This window comes from Amphiprion ocellaris, chromosome 16, assembly GCF_022539595.1.
Source record: "Amphiprion ocellaris isolate individual 3 ecotype Okinawa chromosome 16, ASM2253959v1, whole genome shotgun sequence".
Lineage (NCBI taxonomy): Eukaryota > Metazoa > Chordata > Actinopteri > Pomacentridae > Amphiprion > Amphiprion ocellaris.
Genome location: NC_072781.1, coordinates 1,071,005 through 1,087,026, shown reverse-complemented (window position 1 = coordinate 1,087,026; position 16,022 = coordinate 1,071,005). Strand labels below are relative to the sequence as shown.

Here is a 16,022-nt window from a genome sequence, read left to right as displayed (position 1 = left end):
TTAAGGAAAAAAGTCTTAATTTTTGGACTCCAGCATATTAAATGGGAATATTTTCTGGTTTCTTTGCTCTCCTATGATAGTAAACAGAATATCTTTGGGCTGTCAACAAATCGAAATATTTGAAGACATCATTCTGAACTTTAATGAAGACTAATTGACATTTTTCACCATTTTCTGAAATTTTACAAACAAAACATTAATCAAATGAACGAGAAATTAATCAACAGATTAGTTGACAATGAAAATAATCTTTAATTGCAGCCTGAGATGAGATCATGTTGTCCAGGATGTTTAGGCTCTGCATGTTTGGAATGACTCATATCCATGTTAAAGCTGTAATTAACATGATCAATGGATTTTTAAACTGTTTGTCCTAGGGATTATAATATGGCTCCAATGAATGAACTCAAGTCATTTTGATGCTTTAATAATATTTTTAGTCACAATGCAGTTGATGCAGTTACTTTTTGGCGAGTAGAAGAATGACATTATATGAGCTGAGCTGGTCCTTTGAAGCTTTTTTAACTGGTTAAAAAGGACTGAAATAGTACATGCAGAACACAGAGGAGGTAAAATTATGCAGAGATGTTAGGATAAATTCTTTTGTGGCCTAAAACAAGATTTTGGCACAACAGCGGCCTGTCCTCCTTTGCGTGATAATGAAGAAAATGTCTTTGTTGGAAACAATAATGCAACATGTGCTGCTGAAAACTCCAAATTACTGTAAGGTGATTCACAGTAAAACATTTTATTGACTGTAAATTTAGTGCCAGTGAATTTTGACCATGATGCATTGCAGATATTTGGCCATTTTACGGTAATAATGCCGTAAAAACTACAGAAATGTGTTACAGTATGGTTTTTCCCCCCTTTTTTCTTGCAGCTACATGTACAGAAGAGGAGGAGAGACATAAAGCGTAGTGGGCTATGACTAATTGACTGGTAATGACTGAACTTAATCCCGTTAAGGGATTTTTTACACCATGTTGACCTGATTCCTGCCAAGTCTGGGTTACCTGGTTTCAAGGATTTGCTGCAAACAGTGAAATAGCATTCTGGATTTCAATAAAACAGAGACTTACTTCACTAGATATGAGCCCACTGAATAACTTAAGATTCATTTTCCTCAAATTTCTGTCTTTGATGCTACAACACATTTAACCAGCAGATGGCAGCATTTAAAGTCTTCAATAGAAACAGTGTTCACATTTAACCCTCCTGTTGTCCTGGCACCAAAAAATATTGTTTCCTTATCTGAAAAAAAAATTCAGCAAAAATTCCCCAAATTTCTGAAAATTTGCAAAACGTTCAGGAAGAAAATTCCAAAATTTCCTTAAAAGTTTCCCTTAAAAGTTTTATTTTTAAAAAAAAACAAAAAAACAAATTTGGCAAGAAAATTCTTGTAAATATTTTCAAAACATGAGTAAAAATCTTCCGAAAAATCCTAAAAATATCTAAAGTGATTCCATATATATCGGTAAAACTTCTATTTTCTTTAAGAACATTCAGAAAAAAATCAACCAAAATCCAGCGAAATTTGCTGGATTTTGGTTGATTTTTTTGTGAATGTTCTTCAGAAACATTTTTAACATTTCTTTTTTCCACCAAAAAATGTTCAAAGATTTCCCAAAAATGTTGAAAATGTCAACATCAGAAGTTTCCCTGTGAAAATATATATTTTTTCCACATTTTCAAACTTTAAAATGGGTCAATTTGACCCGCAGGTCGACACGAGGGTTAAAATTTCTCTTCAGTGAGTTGGTGAAATTTCTGCATTTGTTTCCTTATTGCAGCATGATGGCCTTTATTGTATTATATTTCCAGTAACTGACTGTGTTCCTTATTGTAGTAATCTTGATTATATAGCAAATAATACATCACTAATTGAGTTTGCATTGCTCCATTTGTGACGTTATGGTACGTTTTTACTCTTTACAGAGTACTGATGAACTGCAACTGTGTCCGTAAAACTTAAATGTCAGAATTATATGTTTATTTTTAAAGTATCGTTTTCTTTTTAATCTGTGATTTTCTCAACTTTCCAATCAGTTCTGTGGAATGATCAATTCCACAAATTCATGTACTTTACCTATAGCTTTATTTTGCCATGAAAGAAAGGCAGAAACACTCTCTTAGTTGCGATAGTGATCGTTTTCCTTCATCATGCTGAGATTGTGGTTTGACCTTTGAATCTTCTCTGAACTTTGCTTGTTATCTGAGGCTCTGCTAGGTATCAGGACACATCTTCTAAAACAAATCTTCAAAAGAAACACTACAGGTGACAGAATGTAATGAAGTAATTAATTAACAAATAGTAACACAACATCTGACAGTTTTGAACATGAGCAGGAATCTTTCTAAAACGCATACAAGCTATTGCTAATTATAATTGATAATAATATAAATAATAATAAAACAAACTTAAAAAATAATAAAATATAAATGAAATTAGTGAAACAAAAGGGAAAAAAGTCATTACTTGTATTACTTGTTTAATAAATATACTGAGGCATCATTTAATTAATGAAATACAAATTAAATATAATAATAAATAAAAATAATAAAATAAAAAATAATTAATATTAAATTAATTATGTATTAATAATATCAATGATAAGAATAAAATAAAAAAAATATTAATGAAATTAGTGAAATAAAAGGGGAAAAAGGTATCACCCCCTTTTGGATGATCATTACTTGTATTACATGTTTAATAAATATGTTATGAGCACTGTTCCCTCTAAGCTGCACGTGTGCGCAATTGCGCACTGCTGACACGGTCTCCACGCACAGAAAATCTGCGATTGAGTATGTGAGAGTGAGAAATTTAAACCTCTTGACTAATCCAATTTATTACTTGGTTTTTAAGAGACTAATGGACAACTAAAATAAGTTTCTCCACTAAAACTAATAAACATGAGGTCAAATAGAAGGAAGAGTTTTAAATACTGCAGTCCCACGACGACAAGAATAAAGTTTGTCAACAAAAACTAAATCTGCTGGTGGATTCCATGAAAGTCCTAATAAATGATAGTAAAGTGTGATACTAAAGATTTGTGGTGCTAAAAATGTCCAAGTAAAGATATCAAGTTGAACATCTGGATGGAGGTTGATAAAAGTTGACCTCCCTTCATTTCTCTGGAGCGACTCCATGGATTTTATGGATGGTGGTTAAAGACCTGCTCTTCTAGTCGTCTTCCTTCTAGTCACTGTAAAAAGTCAGTCCATCCTGGCTGACTTCAACACCTCTTCATGACAACTTGTTCTGCCTCCAACCTGGTGGAAACTCCAGAAACTGGGGAAAACCCGTGGAGACTCGAAGAACTCGTGGAGACTCGAAGAACTCGTCGGGCGGGGGAAGGTGTGGTGGGTGGTGGGGGGAGGTGGGGGAGTAGAGGGGGGAGGCCGCCACCCACCTCCCCGCCTACTCTCCGCCCTGACTCCACCCAGACTCCGCCTTGGCCCTGCCCATGTGGTCACTTCAGGAACTACGATGCCAAAGGGACGACGAATTTAGTTCTTTGTATCTGATCTGTAGCTCAGTGAGTTAAGGATTTGCCTATGGAGCTGCAGGTCGCTGGTTCAAGACCAGACACTTCTTAAATTTTTCTCAAAATCCTGACAAAGACAAAGAAACAAAACTGCCAGTGGCGGGTCTTGAACCTGTGACCTTCCACTTGGTAGTCCATCTTCTTATCCCCTGAGCTACTCGCTCAGATACTAATTCTTGTTTTTTTTGTGCATTTATCATCTATTTTTTGTCGTTTTTGAGTTGTTTTTTTTTTAACTCGAGTCTCGTCTCGACCGTTTTTCTCAGGAGGTTGGACTTCAGCCTTTGTGCTGGAGGGTTGAACCCTCAGTTCCAAGACTTTCCAAAGCCTCCACACCTCCCGAGTCCTCAGGACCTGAGCTTTCACACAGTCTGAGGGCTGAAATTTTCAAAGTCCCACAGTACTTCTCTGTTAGATTGAACTTTCAGACAGTCCAAGGACTGATATCTTCTAAGTTCCTGAGTAGTTCTCTTTTAGTTTGAACCTTCAGACAGTCTGAGGACTGAAATCTTAGAAGTTCTTGAGCAGTTCTCTGTTAGTTTGAACCTTCAGACAGTCTGAGGCTTGAAATTTTAAAAATTTCTCAGTACTTCTCTGTTAGTTTGAACCTTCAGACACTCTGAGGACTGAAGTTTTAAAAGTTTCTCAGTACTTCTCTGTTAGTTTGAACTTTCTGGTTAACAGAAGCCTTAAAACTTGTGACCATGAGTCTTGATTTCACATTTAGACCATCCATCTGAGTTCTTCTCAGACCTTCACCTGTGGGTTCTTTAGAAATCCTCAACAAACTTTGATTCTCTTCACTGAACAGTAAAGTTTGTTGAGATCAGAAGGTAACATTAGTTTGATCGATGCCTTCAACTACTAGTAGACTTTATCTGGAAAGCAGTTTTCTGAAATGAGTTCTTAGTAAATCTGTCCACAATCAAACCAAGAACATAGAAAGAGGAAATGTTTGAAGAAACAACTTGATGTTTTCATTTCAGACTAGAAAACGCTTTAAGCTCTTTTTTACCGTTTTATTGTCTCTTCTGTTTAATTTGATCTTCTAAAGTCTAACTGGTGTCTTTTCAAATGTTTTGTCTTTAGTTTGATTCTTCTTAAACATTTAGTTTTGCTCTTTTCTCACCTTTTATTCTTTTCTAATGTCTGATTTGATTTCCAAATGTTTTGTCTTTTTAATGTTTAATTGTTTTTTCAAATGTTTAATCGGCTTGTTTGAGGTTTTTTTTCTTTCCCAATATTTAATGTTTCGATTAAATCTTTAAGGTTTTTCTTTTTAAACGTTTTACCACCTTTTAATGTTTAATTTTCTTTTTCAATGCTTCATTGTATTTTCTGTTTAATTCCTATTTGAAGTTTTATTGTCTTTAAGATGTAATTTTCTAATTAAACATTTAATTTTTGAATTAAATGTTTTGTCTTTTTAAAGGTTTAATAATCTAATTAAATGTTTTGCATTTTTTAAGATGTTTAATATTCTTCTTGTTTAATTGTATTTTTTAAATGTTTAATTATTGCAAATATTTTATCTGTAATTTTGAATATTTGTATTTTAAAAATTTTGTTTAATTTCATAATGACATGTATTGTTTCTTGTTGAATTATCTAATTCAATATTTTGTCTGTTTAATATCATTTAATTGTGTTTAATAGAGTTAAACATTAAATACAATTAATGATATTAAACAGACAAAATATTGAATTAGATAATTCAACAAGATACAATACATGTCATTATGAAATTAAACAAAATTTTTAAAATACAAATATTCAAAATTACAGATAAAATATTTTCAATTAATAAACATTTAAAAAATACAATTAAACAAGAAGAATATTAAACATTTTTAAATATGCAAAACATTTAATTAGATTATTAAACCTTTAAAAAGACAAAACATTTAATTCAAAATTAAATGTTTAATTAGAAAATTACATCTTAAATTTCTTAAATCTTTTTAATAATAAAACTTTATAAAAGTTTTATTGTATTAATTTTTTTCCTTTGATTTCATTGCTTTTTGTTATGTAGTTTATTTCTTTAATCTTCTTTTTCTGTCAAGATTTTAACCCCAACCTTAAAAATTAAACAAACCCTTAAATCACAATGAAAATACTTCTGTTGTCACAATCATGAGTTAATCAATTATTCAGTTTATCAATTCAGCTTTATTTGTTTAGCACCTTTTACACAGATGAAACTCAAAAAACAAACAAACAAAAAAAAAAAAGATTTAACATGGTAATAAAATCTGTTGTGTCCAGGGGATGGAGGGAGTTTACTGAAGTCTTCTTGGGCTCACATGGGAAATCATTTAAAATATAAACTTGATATTCAGTCTAAGGAAACTGCAGAGCGACAGAAGAAGCAACAATATCTCCTGTTTTCTCCTTTAATGAGTCGACTCTTCTTGTGCTTTCAGACCAAAGAACTACAGACTCTTCACAACCTGCTCAAACTCTTGGTACAGGACCTCACCACAGGGGTCAAGAAGGTTTCCTTCTCCTCATTTCTACTCTGAAGCTCACCTTCTCCTGCTCAAACTGCTGACAAATGTTTCTGCTGCTCTAAAGTCTGGTCTCCAGAACTTCCTAAAAACTCTCAAAGTCTCTTCTGCTGCAGGTTGCTTTGTAGAACTGTTCCAGAAAACCTCACTAAACCACATGGAGGGGCCTCAAGATAGTCGTCCAAATGAAACCGTACAAAAACCAAACTAGCAAAACCCAAACACTAAAGTCTCCTGCAGCCTACCAGAGAACCTCTGAGAACAGAGAATCAGGACAGGAACTCTTACCTTCTGGACAACCAACGTTGGTTCTCAAACAAGAATACAGAATGTGTCTGACCAAAAACCTCTGAAGACTCACTACAGCCAAGATAAAGACACAACTCAGCTGCAGCAAATCCACTAATCACTGCACACATTAGCACCATGTGCTAACTGTGGCTGAAGAACCACATTTACCAAGACAACTATCCAGTACAAAGCCCTAAAACACACCAAGAAACACATTAAAGACAATTTTACTGCTGGAAGCTGCAAGCCAACGCCTAAAGAACAAACTGAAGCAATGGAGCCAAACCCGGTTCACTGGTGAACAGAAGCAGAGGAAATGTTTGTCTGCAGCTAAATAAAGCAGGAAGACACTGAGCTGCTCAGGTGTTCCTGAAAACACCAAGCAGACACCTGGACAGCCAATAGGAACACAGCTTCCTGGACAGCCAATAGGAACACAGCCACCTGGACAGCCAATAGGAACACAGCTTACTGGAAGTCCAGAGGGCGGGGTTAGTGAAGGAAATTTAGTTTAAAGTTGAAGCAGAAAGTGAACAAAGAAAGTTGAAAACCACCTTCTGATCCCTGAAATCTCTGAGTTTTCACACAAAGAACACCTGAACATGTCAAACTGGCTTCATAGTAGAACCATCATTGTGAAAACGTCATAGTATGGTGTGTTGCTCCAAAAACATTAGGACCCGGCTGTCAGGGGACAAACATGTAAGAAACATGAGAACAGAGAGAACCCAACCAGTAGGTCACAGTTTATCATCATCTAATCATCTCCTGAAGTCCATATGGTGAGAGACATCAGTATCTGGTTGTTAATTTACCAGAGGATGCTTATAATCATGCTGATGTGGTCTGTACTCTACAGTATTTTAGTGACTCAATAAATGCCTAAGTTGTTTTTTTTAAATGCTTTTTAGTTTTTAATAAACATTTAACAGCCTATATGTAATCAATAAATGACCTTTGTCTATCTTAAGAAAAATTCACTCAGAACTCTATGTTAACAGTACTAAATAAATCAATAAATACATGCATACACACAAAAATAAGTTAATACATTAACTGTGTAAAGATAAAATTTAGATTTTTTTTTTTTTTTTAAAGTTGTTTATGTTTTTGCAGAATCCAGTATTGCTCACTGGCTGGTCATTACATTTTGTTAGTTTGATTTCACTGTTTAAAATGATGCCACCTCTTTTCAGACAGAACCTGTGATAATAAAACAATACAAAATTTTTAGTTCCGTGTTAATAAAGAACTTAAAGCTTTAAGTATGGCTAAATGCTTTTTTCAAAATTAAACATATCACTCCTTAGGTGGTAGTGGCCCCAAGTTCAGTAAAGTTGGAAAGATATTCACAGATTGGGACTTCCAGCATCAATAACTCATTAGATATAGGTTGTCAAAACATAAACGGTGCCTCTTTCCCATTGTTGCAAGGCAGACAATGTGCTACAAGCCCAGTTTTATCAAAAGTAGCTGTCTTTCAAGCTACAGGAATAACATTATAACATTGGTGTCTATGGAGTGAACAGGGTTCGTCTGCAATTTGCAAAACTGCTGCAACAGTAAAGAGACAAATATTCAATAACTTCACTCATAAATTGTAGTGTCACTAAAATCACTGCAGCCTTCAACTGGCTCCTGTTGACAAAGTGTTTTAACAGAAATGTAAATGCTGTAATTTGATTCTTTTAATGAACCATGTAACTTGAATGGATGTGATGCTGGTGTGACCACAGTGCACACGTCTGATGTTGCTCACAGTGGTCCAAGGGACGCTCAGGGAGTTTGTGTGTTTGCTCACACTCAGGAAAAATTACAGGGAACATTGGTTATGAGGCATCATTTCATTTCATAAATATGCTCCAGCTTGCATGATTGTCCCTCATAGTGTAGCATGAATTTCTTGTTTCTTTAATAAGACAAACTGATGCAGAAAAAGCCACAGCGACAGTAAAGACTTTTGAACAGCTGGCTGTGCTTCTGCATGCAGCCTCAGGGTTACTACAGTTCATTTTCGTGGCTGATATATTGACTGGCAGCTTTGTGCGCACATCACGCGTGGACGGAGGACTGCGGGGAATGAGGATGACAGCGAGCAGCGACCGTTTATAAATAAAGCGAACCCAGCTGCACGGACGGACCGACCGACCGAGCCGCTGCTGTTCAACGATCCAGCGGTTGTTGCACTGACCGGGGACGAGTTCGCTCCTGCGTGTCCCTTTGTGCATTCCAGCGTTTGGGTGACGGTGTAGGTTCACTGCAGAAAACCGGTCGGAGGGGGTGAACGGGTTCGGGCCTCGGTGGAGGAGCTGCTGTGACGTAGCAGTCCACCGACACACACACACCGGCTGCCGCTGCCAGGACTCAATGTGGGGAAATGACCGCGAGTGACCTCAAAGGAAACGCTGTGTTTTAGCGACCGTTTTCATTCCCGTTTTTACCGCAACGCCACAGCGACAATGTACGCCAAAAATTAGCTCCGTATTCTACCGTTAAATACGTTACACTGAAGGCGGCTCGCACGGTTGTCTCGCCAGCTAGCAAGCGGACGATAGCTAATATTAGCCGGCTAAGCTAAAGCAGCCGGTTACTCGTTGCGTTCCGCCGTCAGATGCTAAGCTAGGCTAGGCTAGGCTAGCGGGCTGCCATGGATAAAGCCAAGTCGATGATGGACAAGAAGGGGGCGTCGGGGCCGTTTCATGTCAACAACGGCCAGAGCCAGAGGGGCTTCCACGGACACGTCGTCGTGGCCGCTAACGGCAGCTGCTGCGGCGGCGGCACCGCGTTCGGCTGTCCGAGCACCGGACCCAGCGGCAGCGGCACCTTTGACAACATGCACCACCTGCACCGCGGGGACGATGCCGAGTGCAACGGCTCCCCGGCCAAGAGGTGCCGGCTACGGAGGAGGACGGAGTCGGTGAGGCGGCACAGACCCCGTAAGTACATTTATTTTTAACTGTCATCTTTCAGGTGTTGCTGTGAGATGATTGTGTGACCGCAACTGTACCGTGCAACAACGACCGATTTGCACAACCTTTGCCGTGTTGCGATGACAGACAGGCAGCCCCCGACACCCAGCGTGCACCCCTTTCCCATTCCCCGTTTTTTATTTGAACACAGCTTCGTGTTTAATGACTATTTCGGGCCACACAGTCCCTGCAGCTCCGCTCTTCTCCATCAGATTGCCTCTCCGGCTGATCCGGCCAGTCGTCGTCAGGGAGACCCCCTTTTGTGTTTATGAACCCTCAGGTTGCATCTGGAGCGCCGTGATTGGTCGGCTGCCGGTGGTGAAAAAGCTCCTGATAAGTGGGCCTGGCTTGCGTCAGCCAATCAGCGGCCGACTCTTGTCTGAAGGAGGACGGGTGAATGAGCCGGAGCCCCGCCCCCTTATTTACCGACTATTTCGGATGATGTGAGGATCATCTGGGAAAGTTGGCAGTTTTAGCGCAGAATGTGTGAAAGTGCCGCTTTCCTCGCCGTGTGAGAGTCTTCTAAACCTCTTCCCGGCAGCCTTTTTTTTTTAATAATACATCTATATTTTTTATTTTCCTGTACTTGAATCCGCACCTTTTGAGCTGTTGAGCTGATATTCTGCCTCAATATGAAGCTTATAACTGAGAAGAAACCTGGTAAGTTTGTAAATGTATTGTCTTGAGAATGCCTTAAAAGATTGTTAATCTGTTTTTCTGTAAGTGTGGTTAAGTCTCATGTCTTAACTTAATGTTTGATTGTGAAAACATCTCTTATTTACTTACCTGTCATCAGAATCAGCTTTAATGGCCAAGTATGTACACAACATACAGGGAATTTGGTTTCGGCTGTTGGTGTCACCCTGGGAATATGGAACAGAATAATAAAAAATGAAGAAACTACAGAAAGAGGAACAGGGAGAGAAAAAAAACAGTAGCAATAGAAATTAAATATAACTCAATATATACAGAAATTTACAGCAGTGCAAATGCAAAAAGCAGAGATAATACTGTACATGTCCATTGTAAAACTGTCAGGGTGATGGCAGTGGGGAAGAAGCTGTTTTTGTGTCTGGTGGTTTAACTATTATTATCATTATCTGTGCTTTATGTTGTGTGCACATTTGAAACATAATAAAAAATCTAAGAGACACCGTGTTGAAAACAGATGCTGATAGCTGTGCATGGTGGGAAACTGCAGCTTGACTGTTCATTCAGAGCTCAAGGGTTTGCTGTTGCTGTCATTGTGCAACTTGTTTGCAGAGGGACCAGTTGCAGGTCTAGGAGCTTTGTTTCCTAAATCAGCCAGACAGCATTTCTTACACTGATTAGTTATTGTGTTAGGCAAAGGTGGAGAGGCAAAGGTTTCTGCTTTCAAGGACTTTTTTTTTTTTTTTTAAACCTCTGCTTGTTCTAACACTGTGGCATCATATAATCAATGCAGTTCATCCAATGCGACTTTTATTACTTGATCTAAAATTTGTGATAGTGCTGTGATGTTTATCTATATCATGTGTTGCATATCACCTATTCAAAATCAGAAGTACTTAATTGTTTCAGGGTAAGATTACTTCATTGCGCTGTTAACTTTGTTGCATAGTAAATAGTTTACAAGTGTGTACATGCTCTGCTCCAATAACCAAATGTTTCATTCACAGACGCACTTGTTTAAGCACCATAAAGTCCTGATTCTATTTTCGTTTTCTTGATAAATGGAGAGCTTTTGTAGTGTTAATGAATAGCATTAAAGTCTGGTTTGTAGAGCCGATGCATTCACTGTTAACTTGACCATAAGCTCTGTCCATTCTGGGACATAAAAGATGTTTGAATTTGGTATCTGTGGTTTATTCTTTTGATAAAACAGTCACTTCCTTTGATGACAAAAACATGTTGACAGACTATTAGACAAGTAGCTACACAGTATGTACCCTACACTGAATTCTGTATCTGTTAGTGAGATGAGATTGTTCAATTTTAAGTTGCACTGACTTACTTTACTGCATACAAATAACTTTCTTTTTATATGTAAGAATGTGAACTGTGCTGTGGTGATAATAGATGGACTAACTCCTGCAGAAGTGTGATGTTGCAATGAGCAGGCAGATGAAGATTCTTTGCAGGGATGCTGAGCAGCCAGAGAAAGAAAGGCCCCACACCAGAATTAGCCCAGATTATGTAATTAAGGGCACATTTCAGCAGTAAACTTTGAAATGTCCGATCAGAGCTCCTCTGCTTTATGGCAGTTACCCTTGGATGGAGGCCAGCCGTCATGATAAACCCAGATAACCCTCTAAGCTTTTCCCCACTGAGGGCCGAGCCTGGAATGTATTTCCCTCGGGGATGTGATTTTTCACTTTTGTCCTCAGATTTTCTTTTGCCTCCTCTGGGTTTGATGTGGTTCAGGATTGGGGTTACTTTTGGGTAAGAACCGCTTGTTTGCACCAGCAGCAACTTGGCAGAGTGTTTTTTTTGGCCGGCTCCTGAAGTGGCCGGGCTGAAGTTTGCTTTCATTCTTCACATTTTTGTGTGCGAGTTAACTGTTTCATTTGAAACCAACTGATGAGATTTTGTAATTTTTTTTTGGAATAATCAAAGAAACTTTATCCTGGTATGGTCAACCTGAAAAAAATGAAGTTATAAAAAATTACTTAGGGAAATAGACAGTGTATCAATACCCATGCCATATTTACAGCTTCTCTTATCTGTTTGTACATATGTAGCTGTGGTGCACCAAATACAGTTAAGACTGATCTGTTGCTGAAGTGCACATTGTTTCATCCTTCATGTGAATTATTGTGTCATCCCTTAGTTTGCCTGAAGCTAATGTTTGGACACTTTAACGTCTTCTCTTTAAATCATACTTTGTCCTGTAATGCGTATAGCTCGTCATTAGTCATTAACCGTGGAAGAAAGTGGAGCAAATGTTCTCTTTTCAGCCCACCACCTTCATTTGCACTGTTCTTTAGTTCTGTCCTGACCAAGTGATGCACACCAGTAGTGTGTCCATGTGTCAATGGGACACATGGCTTTGAAGAAGACGCCACATCTGCTGTGTGGGGTCACTTTAATATACAAGCAGACAGCTCAGCGGTATGAGGAAGCTGTGATATTATCAGTAAGAAGTATTTAGAGCAGTTGTAGTAACCAAGCAGCTCCCAGTGAAACTAATTTGATTAAAACAAATTGCTGTGACAGTATTGTTAGAAATAAAGATTCAGTTTGCACTGTGTAGTATGGCTGGAATTCGTCTTTACTGGGCTGCAAATAGGCGAGCGTGCACGTGGGTCGCTTGTATGTTTTCATTTGTCTCCATCCTCTGAGCCCTGACAGGAGTTGAATCAACCACACGATGCAGCGCTGTTGAAATTCAGGCGGCATGAACACCAGCTCCCCTGTGAGCCTCTGTGACCTATGGTTACCCATAACACCACCTGTGTAGATCTGCACAGATGTCTAACGTGTCTTTGGGAAACATATTTCCACCATCAAGCCAAACACAGTCAAAACAGCACTAATGTGTTTTATTTTCAAGGCCAACGTTGGATTTTGGCATTTGTGGAAAAGCGAATGTGCAGAATAGTCAGACTAATGCCCAGACTGCGATGTTTGGTCTCCTTTTTTGGGGGAAATTTTGACTTTTATTGTGTGACTCAATGTTTTGACTCAGTTATACATAATATGGTTGTATCATGGAGGAAAGCAGGAAGAATAAACACGCTTGGAATCTCCACAGGGAGACGTTTCAGAGTGACAAAGCTGTTGAGACTTTGCTTTAGCTGCCGTTACATAGACTGTTTCTGTGAAGTGAGGGTGGATCAGTAAGTTTATCAGTGCTCCTAGAGAATGAAAAACAGGTCTGTGGTCCAGTTTAGGAAGCAAAACAAGTCATCCAATTCAAATTAGGACCCTAGCAGAAACTCCCTGGGATGTCCCTGGATCGTGCTGAGGTGGTTCAGCGCTGTGGCACACCCAGTTTCCAGCTCAATTGGGTCGATCTTTACAGTGTTGATTCAGTAAGAGTAACTCCCATAAAAAGATGCAGGTCTCTTAAAAAAGTTTGCCGCAGGTCAAGTCAATATTCTACTGCTGTGTGCTGTAGGTGGATCCAGAGTAGGACAAACTAACAGGCAGTTTGGAAAGGGGGAGATTGTGTCAGAGATTATGTAAACTGAGATGAGGGGAAGTGTTCGACCCAAAGCACACCCAAAAACTTACCCAAACTTCTACTGTCTGAAACTGTGTGCAATCTGTGCAGCATTCCTAAATAGTAAAAAAGACTTCTGTCATTGTGCTCTTTCTTTCTCTTCAGTCATTTTAACAGACACGGTAGACAGAAATCAAATGGTCTGTTTGCATTGTCAGATATGAAATAAGATTCCGCACAACTCAAGATCTGTTAACCCAGATATGTAGATCGTTAAACTGAGGTTCATTCAGGGGAAGTGTTTATTGTTGGTAGGTAAACATTGTGGTTGCTGTAGTGCCAATGCTAGTAGGAACTATTAATGTATTTGAGTTGTATTACAGTAGTGGTAGAAGCAGTGGTTGCAGTAATAATAACAGGTACCCCAATCAATGAATGTGTCGACTCTCTTTTTCCACTGAGTCTTGAACAGTTAAAAATACCCTTACATGTTTCCTAAAACTCACTTTGACATCTGAAATTGTTTATCTGAAGGAGTCTAAAACAAGGAGATATTTAGTTTAAAGCTGAGTCAGTTAACGGAGAAAACAATTAAAAAAAAAAAAAATAGATGAGCAACTATTTTGATAATTTATAGATGAGTTAAGCCATATTTCAGGGATAAATGTCATAAATTACCTGGTTTTGGCATCTCAAATGTGCCGATTTGCTGTTTTCCTCTATTTCCGTCATTGTAAATAAAATATTTTGGAATTGTGGTGTGTTGGTTGGACAAAACAAGTATTTTGAAATCTCTTTCTGATGGCCAAGTTTAATTATTTGGTGACATTTCATAGATGGATTAATTGCAAAAATAATCAGCAAATTATTCTGTAATAAAAACAGTTGCAAGCCTAATTTAAAAGCACAAAATATAAGAAAAGTATATAACTAGATTGCACAACCTTGAACAAGGGAACACAGCATTTGTATAATTACTAGAGATTAATCTTTTGACTTATCGATTAAATGACTAATCATTCGAGGTATATTCTGTTAACTGTACTACTATAATATGATACGATAACTTAAAAATATAGTTATGTAACAACAGTAGCAGTGAAGGTGATACTAATAGTACTGTTAGAAGCAGGTGCAGAAACATTGTTTTATAATAAGAATAAAAATCTTTTTTTTAGTTCAGCAAAGGAGAAGCACAAAAACATTCTTTTTATGAGATAAATTTCACCGCAACAGAAAATACATTACAATTACAGAGACGTTACGACAAAGTGCTCCACAACAACACAATAAAATGCAAGAGACACACACCTCAAACAAGCCAGATTTACTTAACAGAGCTACACTGAAACATAGAATCAGTGTTAGGAATCCCTAAATACAAAATGTTCTGCACATTAGTGTGAGTTTGTTTTTCTTATATCTGCTGTGTTTAGCTGCCATGTTCACGTCTTATCGACTCTTGTGTTGCTCTTGTCCTGTTCTTTTTGCACTAAAACACTTGAGGTTAAAGGGCAAGCAATTCCAAATTTAATAGGAACTGTCCCTGCCAGTAATCCCTGACGTCACGTTGGAAAGTTTAACTCCAGACACAGTAGAGGACTATATTTCTGAGACCTTTACAGCTGTAGTTCAGGTCAGATTGTACAGACATACTGTATCTACCACGTGGAAGAGCAGTGCCGTACATGAGAGTCAGTCCAGAGACCTTTCACCTACATGGACAACAATCATTTCCAGCCCTGCTCCTCGTCACACTGACCTTGGACTGGAAGCTGTGTTGTGTGATGTGTGTCTGCGGGCTTTTTAAATAGAAACCCTGGACCAGTGGGCTGCCGGGAGCGCTACAGGACCGCCGCGAAAGAGGGATTTTTAAATGGTTCTTCTTAACAGTTTGCAATCAAGCAGCAGCACTTGAGGTGATTTAAATGGTTGAAATTAATTGATAAAGATAGTTTTTAAAAAAAAATAGATTAGCCAAAGAGTCAGTGAATTAATGAAAAGAGAAATTAATTGACAGCGAAATGACAGAGAATCAGTCTAGTTTCTCCTCTACTGATTTTGTTTGTTGTGTTTTCTTTGCACAGAGGTGTGATCATGGTAGAAATATAATCAATAAATGTCAAGTAGACTAATGACACAGTTTGACAAACTACTCTGCAGACACAAGATGCTCGCAGTTAAAATAGAAACTCTTGATTGTCATTCAGCGGGACTCATCTGCAGTGGTTCCTTTAAAAAAACATTTTGTTATTCTGTAAAATACTTGATGAATGTATTTTATCGCTTATTGATAGAATATATGACATATATCACAAAGAAAAATACCTAGATAACTTTATAAAATTAGATTTCATTTCATATAATTTTTGGGCAAAAATGTTGCAGGATATTAACCTTCGTGTCGGCCTGTGGGTCAAATTGACCCATTTTAAAGTTTGAAAATGTGGGGAAAAATATATATTTTCACAGTGAAACTTCTGATGTCCACATTTTCAACATTTTTGGGAAATCTTTGAACATTTTTTTGGTGGAAAAAACGAAATGTTAAAAATGT

At 37.8% G+C, this 16,022-nt stretch overlaps 1 protein-coding gene across 2 annotated transcripts in view; it reads left to right on the top strand.

Moving 5' to 3' along the window:
- Positions 1 to 8,410: 8,410 nt before the first annotated feature.
- The window catches only part of pank1a (pantothenate kinase 1a), a 30,389-nt gene continuing 22,777 nt past the window's right edge, over positions 8,411 to 16,022 (top strand). Inside the window, exon 1 of one of the 2 annotated variants that reach the window (XM_055018337.1) lies at positions 8,411 to 9,288. In XM_055018337.1, coding sequence (XP_054874312.1) covers positions 9,000 to 9,288 — 289 coding nt within the window. In that variant the 5' untranslated portion in view covers positions 8,411 to 8,999. Of the gene's footprint in view, positions 9,289 to 9,774; positions 9,982 to 16,022 lie in introns of those variants that run through there. The other variant, XM_055018338.1, reaches the window with a different exon arrangement.